The sequence below is a fragment of the Hyperoodon ampullatus genome, assembly GCF_949752795.1.
Source record: "Hyperoodon ampullatus genome assembly, chromosome: 1".
Classification (NCBI taxonomy): domain Eukaryota; kingdom Metazoa; phylum Chordata; class Mammalia; order Artiodactyla; family Ziphiidae; genus Hyperoodon; species Hyperoodon ampullatus.
This window is the reverse complement of record NC_136914.1, coordinates 64,069,544-64,089,120: the sequence shown is the minus strand read 5'-3', so window position 1 is coordinate 64,089,120 and position 19,577 is coordinate 64,069,544. Positions and strand designations below refer to the sequence as shown.

The 19,577-nt window shown below is 44.7% G+C and overlaps 1 protein-coding gene across 1 annotated transcript; it reads left to right on the top strand.

Annotated features, from left to right (window-relative positions):
- Positions 1-14,433: 14,433 nt before the first annotated feature.
- On the top strand, positions 14,434-15,571 carry LOC307057604 (actin, cytoplasmic 1-like; the record flags this gene model as incomplete). The annotated part of the gene is given in 3 exon segments (XM_079710779.1): positions 14,434-14,757; positions 14,759-14,932; positions 14,936-15,571. Coding segments are annotated over 3 exon segments (1,134 nt in total).
- Between the last annotated feature and the right edge of the window lie 4,006 nt (positions 15,572-19,577).

Sequence of the window (19,577 nt, the reverse complement as noted above, 5' to 3'; positions counted from 1 at the left end):
TTCACTGGTGAATTCTTTTTTTTTTAAATAGATCTTTATTGGAGTATAATTGCTTCACAATACTGTGTTAGTTTCTGTTGTACAACAAAGCGAATCAGCCATATGCATACACATGTCCCCAGATGCCCTCCCTCCCACCCTCCCTATCCCACATCTCTGGGTCATCGCAAAGCACTGAGCTGATCTCCCTGTGCTATGTTGCTGCTTCCCACTAGCTAACTATTTTACTTTTGGTTTCACTGGTGAATTCTATCAAACATTTAAGTAAGAAATAATACCAATTCTACACACTCTTCCAGACAACTGAAGAGGATAGAATACCTCTGAACTCATTCTATGAAGCTAGAATTACTCTGATACCAAAGACATTATTAAAAAAGAAAAGGATTGACCAATATCCCTTATAAAACTTGATACAAAAATTCTTAACAAATTTTAGCAAATTGGATCCATCAGTATGTAAAGAGTAACATATCATGACCAGGAAGGGTTTATCCCAAGGATGCAAGGTTGATTTAACATCCAAAAATCAATTAATGTGATACACCACATTAATAGAAAGAAGGGGCTAAAAGCCAGTTGATTATCTCAATAGATGCAGAAAAAGAATTTGACAAAATCCAACACCCACTCATGATGAAAATTCTCAAGAAACCAGAAACAGAAGGAAACATCTTTGACTTGATAAAGGGCACTATGGAAAGTTCACAGCCAGCATCATAATTAACGGTGAGAAGCTGAATGCTTTTCCCTTAAGATCAGGAACAAGGTAAGGATGTTAGATTTTGTCACTCCAATTCAACATTGTACTAGAGATTCTAGACAATCCAATAAGGCAAGGAAAGATTTCTAAGAAGACATCTTAGGAAAGACTGGAAAAGAAGAAGCAAATTGTCTTTATTTGTATATGACTTGATAATCTATATAGGGAATCCCTTGGAATCTACAAAAACCTACTACAACTAATATGTAAGTTTACCAAGATTACAGGATACAAGATCAATTTCAAAAAAAATTGTGTTTTTATATACTAGCAATAAACAATTGGAAATTAAAATGGAAAAATATCATTTACAATAGCAGCAAAAATATGAACTACCTAAGGATAAATCTAACAAAAGATGTGTAAGGCCTGTATACTAGAAACTACAAACCACTACTGAAAGAAAAATAAACAAGATCCAAATAAATATAGAGAAATACCATGTTCATAGGTCAGAGATGGTTAGGATGTCACTTCTCCGCAAATTGATGTACAGAATCAAAGCAATCCCAATCAAAATCCTAGCAGGCTTTTTTTCTAGAAATTGACAAGCTGATTCTACAATCCATATGGAAATACAAAGACTTAGAGTAGCCCAGAAAACTTGGAAAAAGAACAAAGTTGGAGGTCTAAAACTACCTGATTTCAAGATCTATTATAAAGCTACAGTTATCAAAATAGTGTGATGATGACATCAAGGTAGACAAATAGATCAATGGAACAGAAAAAGACCCACAATAAGTGAATAATTAACCTTCAACAAAGATGTAAAGGTAAATTAGTGGAGAAAAGATAGTCTTTTCAACAAATGATGCTGAAACAACTGAATATATGTAAAAAATGAAATTTTTTTACATATATGTAAAAAATGAAAATCAAAAAATACCTCAAACCATGTGCAAAAAATTAGATCAATTAACACCCATCCTTTTGAAACTATTCCAAAAAATTGCACAGGAAGGAACACTTCCAAACTCATTCCATGAGGTCACCATCACCCTGATACCAAAACCAGACAAAGATACCACAAAAAAAGAACATTACAGGCCAATATCACTGATGAACATAGACGCAAAAATCCTCAACAAAATACTAGCAAACCAGGGCTTCCCTGGTGGTGCAGTGGTTGAGAGTCCGCCTGCTGATGCAGGGGACACGGGTTTGTGCCCCAGTCCAGGAGGGTCCCACATGCCACGGAGTGGCTGGGCCCGTGAGCCATGGCCACTGAGCCTGCATGTCTGGAGCCTGTGCTTCACAACGGGAGAGGCCACAACAGTGAGAGGACCGTGTACCACAAAAAAAAAAAAACTAGCAAACCAAATCCAACAATACGTTAGAAGGATCATACACCATGATCAAGGAGGATTTATCCCAGGGATGCAAGGATTTTTCTATATCTGCAAATCAATCAGTGTGATATATCACATTAACAAATGGAAGAATAAAAACCATATGATCATCTCAATAGGTGCAGAAAAAGCTTTTGATAAAATTTAACATCTATTTATGACAAAAAAAAAACCTCTCCAGGCTCTTCCTAGAATAATACATATGCCCACATTTTGCATATACAGACCTCAGATTAAGAGCTTATGTTGGGTGGGATGAATTGGGAAATTGGGATTGACATATATACACTATTGGTACTATGTATAAAATAGATAACTAATGAGAACCTACTGTATAGCACAGGAAACTCACTTAATGCTTTGTGGTGACCTAAATGGGAAGGAAATCAAAAAAAGAGGGGATATATGTATATGTATAGCTGATTCACTTTGCTGTACACTAGAAACTAACACCACATTGTAAATCAACTATATTTCGATTAAAAAAAAAAAGAACTTATGTTGGAGGCATTAAAGGAGTCCATGAAAGGAAAAAAAAAAAAAAAAAAGCTCTCCAGAAAGTGGGCATAGAGGGAACCTACCTCAACATAATAAAGACCATATATGACAAACCCACAGCTAACATCATACTCAACAGTGAAAAGCTAAAAGCATTTCCTCTAAGTTCAGGAACAAGACAAGGATGTCCACTCTCACCACTATTATTCAACATAGTTTTGGATGTCCTAGCCATAGCAATCAGAGAAGAAAAAGAAATAAAAGGAATACAAATTGGAAAAGAAGAAGTAAAACGGTCACTGTTTGCAGATGACATGATACTATACACAGAAAATCCTAAAGATGTTGCCAGAAAACTACTAGAGTTCATCAGTGAATCTGGTAAAGTTGCAGGATACAAAATTAATATACAGAAATCTGTTGCATTTCTATACACTAACAATGGAAGGTCAGAAAGAGAAATTAAGGAAACAATCCCATTTACCATCACATCAAAAAGAATAAAATACCTAGGAATAAACCTACCTAAGGAGGCAAAAGACCTGTACTCATAAAACTATAAGACACTGATGAAAGAAATCAAAAGTGACACAAACAAATGGAAAGAGATACCGTGTTCTTGGATTGGAAGAATCAATACCGTCAAAATGACTATACTACCCAAAGCAATCTACGGATTTAATCCAATTCCTATCAAATTACCAATTGTATTCTTCACAGAACTAGAACAAAAAAATTTTTAATTTGTATGGAAACATGAAAGACCCCAAATAGCCAAAGCAATCTTGAGAGAGCAGACCAGAGCTGGAGGAATCAGGCTTCCTGACTGCAGACTATACTACAAAGCTACAGTCATCAAAATAGTATGGTACTGGCACAAAAACAGAAATATAGATCAATGGAACAGGATAGAAAGCCCAGAAATAAAGCCACACACATATGGTCAATTAATCTACAACAAAGGAGAAAAGAATATAAAATGGACAAAAGACAGTCTCTTCAATAAGTGCTGCTGGGAAAACTGGGTAGCTACATGTAAAAGAATGAAATTAGAACATTCCCTAACACCATAACAAAAATAAACTCAAAATGGATTAAAGACCTAAATGTAAGACTGGATACTATAAAACTCCTAGAGGAAAACATAGGCAGAACACTCTTTGACATAAATAGCAGCATTATCTTTTTGGATCCATCTCCTAGAGTAATGGAAATGAAAACAAAAGTAAACAAATGGGACCTAGTTTAACTTAAAAGCTTTTGCACAGAAAAGGAAACCATAAACAAAATGAAAAGACAACCCACAAAATGGGAGAAAATATTTGCAAACAATGCAACTGACAAGGGATTAATCTCCAAAATATACAAACAGCTCGTACAGTTCAATTAAAAAAAAAACCCAATCAAAAAATGGGCAGAAGATCTAAAAAGACATTTCTCCAAAGAAGACATACAGATGGCCAAAAGGCACATGAAAAGCTGCTCAACATCACTAATTATCAGAGAAATGCAAATCAAAACTGCAATGAGGTACCACTTCACATCAGTCAGAATGGCCATCATCAGAAAGTCTACAAATAACAAATGCTGGATAGGGTGTGGAGAAAAAGGAACTCTCCCACACTGCTGGTGGGAATGTAAATTAGTACAACCACTATGGAGAAGAGTATGGAGGTTCTTTTAAAAAACTAAAAATAGAACTACCATATGATCCTGCAATCCCACTCCTAGGCATATATCTGGAGAAAACCATATTTCGAAAAGATACATGCACCCCAATGTTCACTGCAGCACTATTTACAATAACCAAGACATGGATGCAACCTAAATGTCCATTGACAGTGGAATGGATAAAGAAGATGTGGTACATATATACAATGGAATTTTACACAGCTATAAAAAAGAATGAAATAATGCTATTTGCAGCAACATGGGTGGACCTATAGATTATCATACTAAGTGAAGAAAGCCAGACAAAGACAAATATCATACAATATTGCTTATATGTGGAATCTAAAAAAAGGATACAAGTGAACTTATTTACAAAACAGAAATAGACTCACAGACATAGAAAACAAACTTGCAGTTACTAATAGGGAAGAGGGGAGAGGTATAAATTAGGAGTTTGGGATTAAAATATACACACTACCATATATAAAATAGATAACCAACAAGGACCTACTGTATAACACAGGGAACTATACTCAATATCTTGTAATGACCTATAATGGAAGAGAATGTAAAAAAAGAATATATATACTTATGTATATGTATGTTAAAAAATTAGATCAAAATAGATCATGACTTACATGTAAAATCTAAAACTATAAAAATTCTAGTGGGGGAGGGCGCCCATGCTGGGCTTGCTGCCCGCTGGCCCGCGGGGCGGAAGCTGTCAGGGAAGGATGCGGAGAGCCACGGTCACCTGCGCTCGGGTTCAGCAGTCGCTGCCTCCCACCTCCGGGAGTTGGGACCCAGAGGGAGACAGTCTGACCCTGCCCACCCATGGATGGCTGCCAAAAAGAAAAAAAAAAAAGACATTAACACATCCCCTCACCCAGGCTGGCAGTTCCAGGGGATATTTGCAAAACGTATGGCCTTTTTACTTTACTTCCTCGTCTCTAACCCCTTTCTGTGCTATAAAAGAAACTGGCATCCAAACCCCGATAAGGTGGTTTATCGGAGACACTAGTCTGCCATCTTCTCGGTCTGCCAGTAGTGACTTATTTTCTCTCTTATTCTCTACCTTGCTAAGGAGAGATGAGAAACTAGGGCTTCCTGTACAGTGTGAATTCCAGAGAATCCTGGAGTTTTCCATAAATACACTCCTCCAAGGCCATCAAGTGATATGTTTTGCTTTCCAGTTTGGTATGATCGTGATGAAATGCCTACTGTTTTGTTTTATTACATCACCTACTCCGTTCCTTCCCTAAAACGTGACAATTAAAAGGTGGAGTCCCAAAGGGAAAAAAAAATTTTTTTTAGAAATTTTTGTCACTTTGGGTAGGCAAAAATTTCTTAGATATGACATTGAAAGCATATACATAAAGGAAAAAATAATAAATAGGACTTCAACAAAGTTAACTTTTTCTACTCTTCAAAAGATACTGTTAAGAGAATAAAAAGACAAGTCATAGATTGGGAGAAATGTTTACAAATCACATATGATAGAGGTCTTATATCCAGAATATACAAAGAACTCTCAATGATAAGAATATACAAAGAATATGATAAGAATATACAAAGAACTCTCAATGATAAGAAAACAAACAGCCCGATAAAAAAATAATCAGCAAAAGATTTGAACACTTTCCCAAAGAAGTGAAAAATAATGAGAAATGAGAAATAATGATCAATAGGGAAATGCAAATTAAAACCACAATGAGACACCACTACACACCTATTAAAATAGTTCAAATAAAAAAGATTTATCAGGGCTTCCCTGGTGGCACAGTGGTTGAGAGTCTGCCTGCCAATGCAGGGGACACGGGTTTGTGCCCCAGTCCGGGAGGATCCCACATGCCACAGAGCGGCTGGGCCCGTGAGCCATGGCTGTTGAGCCTGCGCGTCCGGAGCCTGTGCTCCGCAACGGGAGAGGCCACAACAGTGAGAGGTCCACATACTGCAAAAAAAAAAAGATTTATCATACCAAGTGTTGGTGAGGATATGAAGGAACAGGAACTCTCATACATTGCTCCTAGGAATGTAAATTGGTATGACCACTTTGGAAAACAGTTTGACAGTCTCTTTAGAAAGTTAAATATACACCTAGCATATCCAGCCCACTCCCAGATATCTGCCCAAGAGAAATGAAAGCATAGGTCCATATAAAGACTTGCAGACAAACATTTATAGCAGCTTTATTTGTAATAGTCAAACCTGGAAAATAGTCAAATATCCATCAACAAATGAATGGACAAACAAGTGCTGTGTTAAAAGAACAAAGTACCAAAGAGATATATACCCATTTTCATAGCAGCATTACTCACAATAGCAAAAATGTAGAAGCAACCCAAGTGTCCATTGATGGATGAATGGATTAAAAAAATGTGGTATATACATGCAATGGAATATTATTCAGCCTTTAAAAAGGAAGGAAATTCTGATGCATGCTACAACATGGATAAACACTGAGGACATTATGCTAAGTAAAATAAACCAGTCACACACACACACAATAAAAATACTGTACGATTCCATTGATATGAGGTACCAAGAGTTGTCAGATTCACAGAGACAGAGTGTAGCATGGTAGTTGCAGGGGCTGGGGAGACGGGTGAATGGAGAGGTACTGTTTAATGGGGACTGAGTTTCAGTTTTGCAAGATAAAGAGTTCTGTTGATGGATGGTGGTGATGGTTGCACATCATTGTGAATGTACTTAACACTATTGAACTGTACACTTAAAAATGACTAAGATGGTAAATTTTATGTTATGTGTATTTTACCACAATTAAAATTTAACTTTTTTTTCAGTGCCATGGAAAGGAAGAGATTCCTTATACCTTGAAAGAATCCTAGAAAGCTTCCTGGAGGAAGTGTCATTTGAGTTAGACCCAGGAAGGAGAGTAGGATTTACCTAGAAAACAGGAATTGGCCATCCCAGGCAAAGGACAGCTCAAACAAAGGAAGGGGGGCTGGACTGGGCTGAAGGGTGTGGGGTCAGAGAGCCAGGAGCCAGGAACCTGGGGTTGGAGGGATGAGGTTGAAAAGTAAGACAGGACCCACCCCACGAGGGCCTGCCAGCCTCTGTTAGAGAAGAGAGACATTTGTAAACATCAGCTCTGAACAAGCCAGACCCACAGCACCATGGCTCCATCAAGACGGCCATGCGGAAGGAAAAGACTTGGGGTCGGCTCTGGATAGTCGTCGAAAAATAAACATGTCCCTGGACATTCAGGAAACGCTCTGCGAGGCTGTGTCCAGGCAGGGCTGTTTGCTTATTTGTGACTTTCCTGCTTTCCATCACCCTGTCAGCGGCCACCCTGCCCCCATCCTGACCCTGACACCCGGCTGGCCGGGCCTCCGTCATTGGCTTCAGAAGAAAACTGGTCCCTAGGAGGGGAAGGAAGGCAGGAGGGGCAGCAGGAGTGCACGTGTAGGGTCAGCAGTAAGTGTGTGTGTCAGAGTGCATTTGCACACAAACTGGTAGCACTGTGAGTGGCACAATGTGTGTGTGTGTGTACATGCATATGTGTCACACCAGAGTAGATGGGGGCCTGGGTGAAGCAGTGTGGACTCTAGGCCCAAATGGGCTGGGTTCAAATCCAACTCAGGCAGGTGACTTAGTCTCTTTGTGCCTCAGGTTCTACATCTGTTAAATGGGAAGAATAATATTACCTATCTTACAAGGTTGTGGTAATGACTGAAACCAATTCATGAATGAAAAGCACTTCATCAAATGGTGCGAGTACACAGGAGGTGCCTAATAAGTGCTAGCAAGTATTATTCAAAAATAGATCTGTGGGGCTTCCCTGGTGGCACAGTGGTTGAGAGTCCGCCTGCCGATGCAGGGGACATGGGTTCGTGCCCCGGTCCGGGAAGATCTCACATGCTGCGGAGTGGCTGGGCCCGTGAGCCATGGCCTCTGAGCCTGCACGTCCGGAGCCTGTGCTCCGCAACGGGAGAGGCCACAACAGTGAGAGGCCCGCGTACCACAAAAAAAAAAAAAAAAAAGACCTGTGTGTGTCTGTGTGTCTGTGTGTGTGTGTGTGTGTGTGTGTGTCTGTGCACCAGTGCGTGTCGATATGGGTTCTGAGTATGGAAATGTGTGCAGCTTTGCAGTGAATGGGCATGAGTGCTCTTGAGGGTACACATGCTAGGATTCGGGGAAAAGCAGCCATAACCAGTCAGGGGCTGGTCCCCTGGGTACTGCCTCCCAGCCTGGCACCCAGCTCTGAAGAGCCTGGAACCAGCCTCCCCATGGAGACAAGCAAGGTCTTTGGGCAGCTCCCTTCTCCACAGCCCCCTGCCCTGGGGAGCAGCTCCCACGCTGGGCTGCCTTCTTCCTGCCTTGAGCTGCTCAAGCCTCCTTTGTCTTTCCACTTTCTCAGGCTGCAGGAGTGAGGGTATTTTTTTTCTATCAAAGGCCACTTACCCTAAAAAGGAATGAAGCAACGGTCAGCTACAAAGTCAATTTAATCTGGGGGCTGTTTTTCCTTAAAAATACCGAAGGATCTCAACTCTTCTGCTTTTTAAATCAAGAACAATAAGTAGCACCAATTCTAAAAAAAAAAAAAGTCATCAAATTTATATTATATGAAATTGCTTTATAAAGGGTAAATCACTTTACAGATATGAGGAATTCTTCTCTTTTAGAGGCACAGCACAACCCACCAGCGCAGTGGAGGAACTAGTAAGAGGGGGAAGAGAGACAGAGAAGAAAACCCCTGATCCTGGCTGGAGCTGAGAAGTTCATCCAGGATGAGAACTTCAGATCCAGCCTTCAGCGTGAATCTAACCAGTGTTGGGCTAACCACAGCTATCTATTCTTGAACTGCTCTAACTGCTCTAACTCTCAAACCTTTAGAGGTTAAATTCTAGATGGAAACAGTGGGCTTTGGAATCAGGCTGGCCTGGATTCAAATCCCAGCTCTGCTGTCACCAATAGGACCACCATGTTAAACACCATGTGTCTGCAATTGTGTCACCCAGGGACCTACTTACCAGGTTTGTGAGCTGGGTTGTAGTGGGATAAAGGCTGACCCCCAAAAGGATATGTCTATGTCCTTTCTGAGCACCTGAGAGTATTCCCTTATATGGCAAAAGATGCAACTAAGTTAAGGACCTTAAAAAGAGGAGCTTATCCTGTATTATCCAGGTGGGCCCTAAATCCAATGTCAAGTGTCCTTATGAGAGAGCGGCAGTGGGAGATTCGAGACAGACACGAAGAGGTGATGTGAAGATGGAGGCTGAGATTTGGAGATGGAATAGTGACAGTTCTTTTCTCCTAGAATTGTTTTTGAGAATTAAATAATGAAATGACCATACAGCTAGCTGTGGAACCTGAGGATCCTGTTGTAAGATTTGGGGTGGCAATATTAACCCCTCAGTTGTGCCCCAGGAGACACAGAGTGAGCAAGATACAGGATCAGCAACACAGTGAGAATTTTGAGATTTATGTCTGCCTTGGAGGCCTCAAAACCTAATTCTCTGCTGTCCCCACCTCCTGGCAACACTCTAAAGCTACCCAGTTTCCTTGTCTCTAATTGTCCGCCAATACCTATTCTCCCTCTTCTTCCTTTTAGTAGCAACTGCTCTCCAGCTAGAGACTTCATTTCCCAGACTCCCTTGCAGCAAAGCCTGACCCTCTAAATTCTGGCCAATGGGAAGGGACAGGAACTGATCTGTGTCCTCAGAAGGAAGCTGCTTGCCCCTCCTCCTTCTTCCCATCCTGAAATCTACAAGGTAGGTTGGTAGAGTCTCTTTCACAGCCAGGCAGATGAGGACAACTTCTAGACATATGCTCTCTGACCCTGGAGCCATTAGCCACATGAGCCTAAATTAATTTAAATTTATTAATTAAGATAAAATAAAATTTAAAGTTCAGTTCCTCAGTCACTCTAACCACGTTCAAGTGTTCAATAGACACATGTGGCCAGTAGCTACTGTACTGGACAGCACAGGTAAAGAACATCTCCATCATCACCAAAAATTCTATTGGACAGCACTGTCATGGAGGATGCAGAGCAACAAGACAGAAGGAACCTGGGTCCTTGGACAACTCTGAGGAGCAGCGTCACCCTGCAGCCTCCCCTGCTCCAACTGCCTATCATCTTACATTTTTACAAGAGAGAAATAAATGCTCTATCTTTATCTGTCAGTACAGCCAAACCAACATCCTAATACGTACTTCTTAAAAAAATCAATCCTTTTTCCATTTAAGTCAGCAGAGGTAGTTTCTGTTGCTTGCAACCAAGAATGTTGACTGTTGCCAAAATGAGTAAAATAAGAAATGTAAAAGAGGGGCTGTTGATGTGGTCTGGGGCAGCACTGAGGGCTTTCTTGAGAAAGTGCTGTTTACACTGAGACCTCGGCCACTTGCTCTGTCCGCAGCAATGGGACCAGATTGAGCTCTTTGAGTCATGCAGTGCCCAAGCCAAAATGGTACACAGGATGTAAGAGAGGATGCTCCTCTCCACAAACGTACCTAGGTTTATTCACCCACAGGAAATGGCTGATCCCAATTCTGAGGCAGGGAATGGACAAGATGAGCCATATCATATCAGCCAGCAAGGACTCTTCAAAGACCACTAGGGTGGCATCAAAAGGACTCGGGAGCCAACTGAAGTGTTCCCATTGGACAAAGATGGGACAAGTAAGACATCAATAATAAAACTAACTGCAATGGATTGAAATTCACCAAATATGTTTAAATCTATGAGTTCATAATGATACTGAAAGCAAGCAAACAAACAAACAAACTCAGGAGGATGATAGGAAACTAACTCGTTCTTTTAAAGACTGGTAGATAAAAGGATAAATCCAGCTTTATCCTGCCTTTCCTATATGAATTGTACCACTGGGAAACCAGATAGTAGATGAGGAGAAGTTTCTCTTTGCAACAAATGCAGAAGGAATAATGATAGTTTTTGCATCCCCTTATGAATTTATGGATCTAGACATTGAGTATCACAAAAAGAAAGACAACCAGACACTATGTGTCTCCTGATGGAATAACGCACCACCACCGACATAGCCTTGCCAAAAACAGAAACAAACAAACAAACAAAAAAACTGAACCTGATCAGACCTCAAGACCCAACTTTCAGTTTACAGGAAATTCAGAGTCCAGAGGAGCTTGCTAAACACACAATTGGAAAATTCAGCCTGTGAGAAACTTTTCTGAACAACAACCCAGTTTCTTCAACAAACCAACTTCCAGGAAAAAAAAAAAAAAAGAGGAGGAACTTATGGATTAAAAAAAGACTCAGATGGGACTTCCCTGGTGGCACAGTGGTTAAGAATCTGCCTGCGAATGCAGGGGCCACAGGTTCGATTCCTGGTCTGGGAAGATCCGACATGCCATGGAGCAACTAACCCCGTGTGCCACAACTATTGGTCCTGTGCTCTAGAGCCCATGAGCCACAACTACTGAGCCCACATGCCACAACTACTGAAGCCTGCATGCCTAGAGCCCATGCTTCTCAACAAGAGAAGCCACCACAATGAGAAACCCACGCACTGCAACAAAGAGTAGCCCCACCTCACCACAACTAGAGAAAGCCCGTGCACAGCAACCAAGACCCAACACAGCCATAAATAAATAAATAAATAAATAAATTCATATATATATATATAAAAGACTCAGAGATATATCAATTAATCACAATGTTTGGCCTTATTTAGATCCTGACTCAGACAAACTAAAATTTTTAAAAATAAGACATTAATGGAACATTTGGAAATCTGGATAATGACTGGATATTTGATGATCTTAAGGAATTACTATTAATTCTTTTAGGTATACTAATGTTATTTTCAGATGAAATATGATGTGTGGGATTTGCTTCAATATAAGCTGGAAAGGGCACAAGTGAACGGGGATGTGAATGAAAAAAAAATGGCCATGAGTTGATAATTGTTGAAGTCGGATGATGGGTACACAGGAGTTCATTATACTATTCTCCTTTGGGATATTTAAAATGTTCCATTTGACATTTTCTTAATGAATCCTTTGGTATCTTTGTCTGTTTGAAATTTTCTAAAAGTATATTAAAAAAAATAATTTGCTACACACAAAATCCCGGACACAAACAAGAACAACTGGACTGAGGCAGATTTTAGTCTCTGCTGCCTTCTCTGCCCCACGCAGAGCCACCAGCCAACCCACCGGTCCCAAGCCTGTCCCCACGATGATTTTTATCTCAGGGACCTCAATAGCCCTCCCTGCCACTGGGTCTTTTTGGTGTTGTTTTAATAATTACTTTATTGAGATACAACTCACACACCCCACGATTCATCCATTGTAAGTGTTCAATTCAATGGTTTTTGGTCAAGTCACAAAAATGTACAACCATCACCAAGTTAGTTTCCAAACATTCACAGCATTTCACATACACGCTCCCAAAGCTCTGAACACCTTCAAGTCTTGGTCCTTTCTCTCCAAGAAGGTTTCTGCAACTTTCATGCCAGTTTTCCTGCCATGATGCCAGTTCTCTGTCTCATTTATCCCCCGACACACACACAGTAAGTGTCACGTCACTGGCCAGCCCACCACAGAATGGTGGCCTTCCAAGCCCAGGCTCAGCATGAGAAGAGACCTGGAGGCATGAAGCTGTGAGCATTTGGGGTCAACAGGAGACCTGAAGTCATTCAGAGGTGAAAGAGGAAGCAGAGCATGGAGAAATCCAGGCGGGGCTGAGGAGACTACACCCAAGTGGACCGCTAGCACTGCACGGGATGCAGGTGCCCCTGCCCAGAAGGAGGGGCGCCTCCCCCTCTGCCCTCCTCCCAGGTGGGAAAGCCATCACCACCCCTTTCCTGTCCTCCCGCCCCACTCCTGAGGCCTGCAAATCACACGAGCCACTAAGCCCGTCCAGTCACACCTTTCAAAGAAGTAGTTTCCTTTATTCAAAGACAAGAGACGTTTCCACCGGGAGCAGACAGGCCAGGAGCCCTTTCTCCTTCCTGTCCTCCCTTCCCAGGGAATCAATCTTCTTAAACCTTATTCTCCCAGAGACCATCTGGATGAAAACTGCTCAGGAAATTCAGTCGGGTACTAAGCCCAGTGATCTCATCCATCTTGCCCTGTCACAGCCCAGTGCTTCAGCCTTAAAGAATCCTTACAGCTCGGGCTGCCACGGGCCTCCTGGCCACAGGAGCAAGCCCTGCCTGCACTCAGAGCCACACCTTCCAGACATCTCAGGAACTGTAAACAACCTTGCAGTTTTCTCCAGCTCTCACCCTCTCTCTGGACCCTTGGTCCCACTCTGCAGTGCCACCCAATTGTAATGTCCAGAGAAGTAATGTGGTACAGCGGGAAAAATTCACAGAGGCACAGGGCTGGAAGCTTTCTCTGCTGTGTGACTTTGGCCAAGTGACCTGACCTCTCTGAGTCTCAGTATCCCCATCAGTAAAACTATGGTTAATAACGCCCACCTTGGGGAACTGTGGTAGGGTTCAAATGAGATAATGGACTTTAAAATCACTTTCCTCCTCATTTATTCTGCTCTGGCTTTCTTGCTTTTTCCCAGACTCTCCAACCATCCTCCCACCTCAGGGCCTTTGCCCTTGCTATTCTCTATACCTGGAAGGTCTCTTCCTGAATATCCATATGCATAGCTCACTTCCTTCCGGTCTCAGCTCAAAATGTTACCACAGGGCTTCCCTGGTGGCACAGTGGTTAAGAATCCGCCTGCCGGTGCAGGGGACATGGGTTCGAGCCCTGGTCCAGGAGGATCCCACATGCCACAGAGCAATTAATCCCGTGAGCCACACCTACTGAGCCTGCTCCCTAGAGCCCGTGAGCCACAACTACGCACCCGTGTACTGCAACTACTGAAGCCCGCACACCTAGAGGCCATGGTCTGCAACAAGAGAAGCCACCACAATGAGAAGCCCGCACGCTGCAAGGAAGAGTAGCTCCCGCTCACCGCAACTAGAGATAGCCTGTGTGCAGCAACAAAGACCCAACGCAGCCAAAAATAAATAAATAAATAAAATTTTAAAAATAAATAAATAAAATTATATATTAAAAAAATGTTACCGTGTCAGAGAGGCCTTCCTAGACCAGCCTATCTAAAACAGACACCAGGGAAGTGGGTAGGGCGAGGGCGGCCCACCTGACCCCTGGCTCATGGTCCTGTTCTCCCCACAGTTCGCCATGGATGACGATATTGCTGCACTCCTGGTCGACAACGGCTCTGGCATGTGCGAGGCCAGCTTCGTGGGCAACGATGCTCCCCGGACTGTCTTCCCCTCCATCGCGGGGGAACCCCGGCACCAGGGCGTGATGGTGGGCATGGGCCAGAAGGACTCCTATGTGGGTAATGAGGCCCAGAGCAAGAGAGGCATCCTGACCCTCAAGTACACCATCGAGCAGGGCATCGTCACCAACTGGGAGGACACGGAGAAGATATGGCACCACACCTTCTACAACGAGCTGTGTGTGGCCCCCGAGGAGCACCCCATGCTGCTGACTGAGGCCCCCCCTGAACCCCAAGGCCAACCGTGAGAAGACGACCCAGATCATGTTCAAGACCTTCAACACCCCAGCCATGTACGTGTCCATCCAGGCTGTGCTAGCCCTGTACACCTCTGGCCGCACCAGTGGCATCGTGATGGACTCCAGTGACAGGGTCACCCACACGGTGCCCATCTACTAGGGGTATGCCCTCCCCCACGCCATCCTGCATCTGGACCTGGCTGGCGGGGACCTGACGGACTACCTCATGAAGATCCTCACGGAGCGTGGCTACAGCTTCACCAACACGGCCGAGCGGGAAATCGTTCGTGACATCAAGGAGAAGTTCTGCTGCATCGCCTTGGACTTCAAGCAGGAGATGGCCACCGCGGCTTCCAGCTCCTCCCTGGAGAACAGCTGCGAGCTGCCCAATGGTCAGGTCATCACCATTGGCAACCGGCGGTTCCACTGCCCTGAGGGTCCCTTCCAGCCTTCCTTCCTGGGCATGGAATCCTGTGACATCCACGAAACTAACTTCAATTCCATCATGAAGTGTGACGTCGACATCCGCAAGGACCTCTATGCCAACACGGTGCTGTCTGGCGGGACCACCATGTACCCAGGCATCGCTGACAGGATGCAGGAGATCACTGCCCTGGCTCCCAGCACAATGAAGATCAAGATCATTGCTGCCCCTGAGCGCGAGTACTCCGTGTGGATCGGCGGCCCCATCCTGGCCTCGCTGTCCACCTTCCAGCAGATGTGGATCAGCAAGCAGGAGTACAACGAGTCTGGCCCCTCCATCGTCGACCGCAAATGCTTCCAGGTGGACTGTTAGTTGCATTACACCCTTTTCTTGACAAAACCTAACTCGTGCAGAAAACGAGATGAGACTGGCATGGCTTTATCTGTTTTTTTTGTTGTTGTTGTTGTCTTTTTTGATTTGTATGTGTGTGTGTGTGTGCGCGCGCGCGCTTGACTCGGGATTTAAAAACTGGAACGGTGAAGGTGACAGCAGTTGGCTGGATGGAGCATCCCCAAAGTTCTACAAGGTAGCCGAGGACTTTTTGCAGAACGCGGGCCTCTCACTGTTGTGGCCTCTCTCGTTGCGGAGCACAGGCTCCGGACGCGCAGGCTCAGCGGCCATGGCTCACAGGCCCAGCCGCTCCGCGGCATGTGGAATCCTCCCGGACCGGGGCACAAATCCATGTCCCCTGCATCAGCAGGCGGACTCTCAACCACTGAGCCACCAGGGAAGCCCCTAGCCGAGGACTTTGATTGTACATTGTTATTATTTTTTTTAATAGTCATTCCAAGTATCGTGAGATGCATTGTTACAGGAAGTCCCTTGCCTTCCCAAAAGCTGCCCCGCTTCTCCCTGAGGAGAAGGGCCAGTCCTCGCCTGAGTCCACACGGGGGAGGGTGATAGCACTGCTTTTGTGTAAATTATTTACTCCAAAATTTTTTTTAATCTTCGCTTTAATACTTGTTCTTTTCGTTTGTTTTATTTTGAATGGTCAGCCATCATGGCCCCCCTTTTTGTCCCCCAACTTGAGATGTATGAAGGCTCTTGGTCCCCCTGGGAGCGGGTTGAGGTGCAGAGGTAGCCAGGCTTACCTGTACACTGACTTGAGACCATTTCAATAAAGTGTACACATTAAAGAAAAAAAAAAAAAACAGACACCACCACCTACTACCACTCATCGCCCACCACCTCCTTTCCTATCTTTTACCCTGCTTTAATTTTCTTCACAGCCCTTACGTCTACCTAACACATTAGAGAGTAATATGTTTACCAAATGCCTATCTTCCCTACTGGAATGTTAAGTTCAGTGAGGGCAGGGACCATATCTGTTTTATTCTTTGCTGTATCCCCAGCGCTGGGACAGTGCCAGGCACACAGAAATCACTCAATAAATATTGAAACAATGGAGGAATAAATGGCTGACTGCATGAACAAGTCACTTTGCACAGTGCCCGGCCCTTCACAGGTGCTCGGGAAATAGGAGTTATTACTGTTAGTAATTTGGAGGTGCTGAGAGAGGCATGAAAGGGCCTGGACTTTGGGAACAGGTGGGGCTAAAGAGAAGAGAGCTCAGGTGGGACCCAAAGCTACCCGCAGCCTGTCCAGAGGCCACACACCACATACCGAGACTTCAGGCCAAGGCAGGGATTTGCCCTTAGAGAACTCCCTAGCCTGAGGGGCCCTCGAGCCCCACTCACTGCAGCATCCTCCGGGAGCTGGGGTTGGGGGAGGGAGGTAGGGGATTGGGATGCTCCTGGTCCTCAGGATGGACAGACTCGCCCACCCACACCTAGACAAGGTGCCCAGCTACCCCAGCAATGGGGTGTAGAAGAGGCTCTCTGTTCCCATAGGGAGCCCGAGCAGCAGAAGGGACTGATCACCGGGACTAAGTTTGTAGTGGACACCTAGGCCAGGTAGGGAACAGGCCAGGCCCAGGCAGAGGAAGCAGAGAACAGTCATGAGTCCGGAGCCCTGAACTGTGCCCCCAGGGTTCTGGAGTTTCTCAGTTCAGAATAGGCTGGGTGTCAGAGTTATGGAAGAAAGAGCAAATCAATGCGGAAAGCCCAGCTCCGTCCCTTTAACCGCGTGACCTCAGACAAATCACTTAACCTCTCTGAGTCTCAGTGTCCCCATCTGTCAGGTGGAAATAATAATATCCACCTCAAGATGCTTATTAATAATAATAAGAGTTACCATTTACCAGCACTTTGCTATGTGTTGGGATGTTACATTATCTCCTTTGAGCCTCAAAACATCCCTTCCATTAGGCATTTCTATTCTCACTTTACAGAGGAGGAAAGAAGTTCAGAAAGGGTAGTAACCAGCCCAAAGCCACACAGCTGGGAAGAATCAGAGTGAAACTGGACCCAAATCTGCTGGTTGTAAAGCCCTATTTTAACCACCATCTAGAGGATGCATGGAAGCCCCCAGCATGAGCCAGGCACACAGATGCCCAATTTGTGGATTTTCTTCTCCTTCCTTGAGCTTCAGGTCTGGAGACAGATGAGCCCAGCTATGGGGGCTGAAGGGACAGGAAGCCAGGTGGCCCTTGGGCTGGGCTGAAGCAGCAGCAACAGCCCTCACCTCACTCCCGGCCAAGCACAAGCAGCCCGGGCTGTCTTCCTGCTCCCCACCGTTTGCAAGAAACCCCTTCCCAGCACCTCCTCCCCAGCCCGGGCAGGCTGGGGTCATCCCTGCAGAGGAAGTTCAGCCAGGTCAGGCCTACCCCTTTCCCACAGCCCCTCCATGGCTTTTCCACTCACCTCTGGGCTGAGAATCCCCCAAGGCCCCCCACCCAGGGCCTGCGGGGTTACACTGCCATTGGCATTGCTCCCTTGATAGGGGACAGCCTAATTCATGTCTGACCCACGCCAATAAATCAGGGAGGGGTGCGGGGGTGGGGACATTCATAAATCTATATCAAACAGCCCCCAAATTATGACAGATGACATGGCAGTCATAAAATTGCACAAGCAAAACTCACCAAGTCATTAATTTCATGGCCGTAGAAAATAAACAGACACATTTTTTCGCGGCCCTAATAAATTTTTAAAAACTCAAAGAATGGTCCATCTGCTTCGAATAATTTTTAATTTCCTATTCTGTCTCATTCCCATTAGCTATTCCACTGAGATATTTGCTAAATTCTTTCATTTACCTCCTCCCATCTGTATTCAATTACCCTATTCCCAAATAGAGTGAGTTTTTGTTTCTCCTAAGTGCGGGACAAAATACCCCTGCCTGTACCTTAAAGCAAATGTTATGTGTGTTTTATTATCTGTTAGACCGTACGAGTCATTCTAACTCGATTGCCTGTGCGGAAAGTCTTGGAGAGCAATCTGATTTTGATGTTTTCTGGCTTGGGTGGAAAACACCTGCCCGATTCTCAAAGCTAATCTATTAACGTGGTAAATGCTGTAGCAGATGTTCCTGAGTGAGCGAGGGGCCGCAATGGGCTGTGACCAGACCCAGAGTATCGGGCACGCAGTGGAGATCAGAGGCCGGCAACACCACTGGGGGCCGAGCTGTCACATTTTCCGGCCGGCCCCCAGGCTCTGGCTGCCTGGTGACTCCCCACCGCCTCCCAGGGCTCTCAGCAGCCACGCGAGATGGAAGGACATTTCAAGGTCATCTGGTCCACCCCCAGCAGGCCCGTGTTTTTTATAGAAGGAAGACTGAGGCCCAGAGAGGAGGTGTGATTGCCCAAAGCCACACAGCATGCTGAAAAAGGAGAACATCCTTAGTGTCTCTAGTGGGTGCAAGGAGCTGAGACGGGAAGAGGAGGGGAATTCTGTGAGCAACTTTCCCACCAGTGACTTCCACCTGGGGAAACAACATCACTTAGGTCTTTTCTGTCTATCAGTCTTCGCAAGTCATCTTTCCTCATCCTGCAGGAGCAGTGACAGATGCAGAGACTAGGAAGTGAGCTGAGGGGCTAAAGCCTCTTGCTCGGGGGTGGGTTGGTTTCAACACAGTGATGCAGTGGAACCCGCAAAGCCCCAGGAACGTGGAAGTCCAGGCCAAGCTGCAGATCTGGGAAGGAGCTGGGGTCTCCAAAGCCTCACACAGCATAATCCAGGTAGCTGCACTATGGGGGCCCACATTCCTGCAGCCCTCGTTATTTCCACGCATGCTGGTGGCTTCTTACTATGGGCAGTTTCTCTGCTGCCTGAGAGCTTTCTCTGGCCTAGGATTCAGGAGACCCTCAGGACAGGCCAGAAGTGCAGGGATTTGACACCTTCAGAAGCAGCCTTAACAAGACGATTGGGAGTTGGTGTATATATCCCCCCACCTTCTCCCCTCTTGGATGGGACAATTC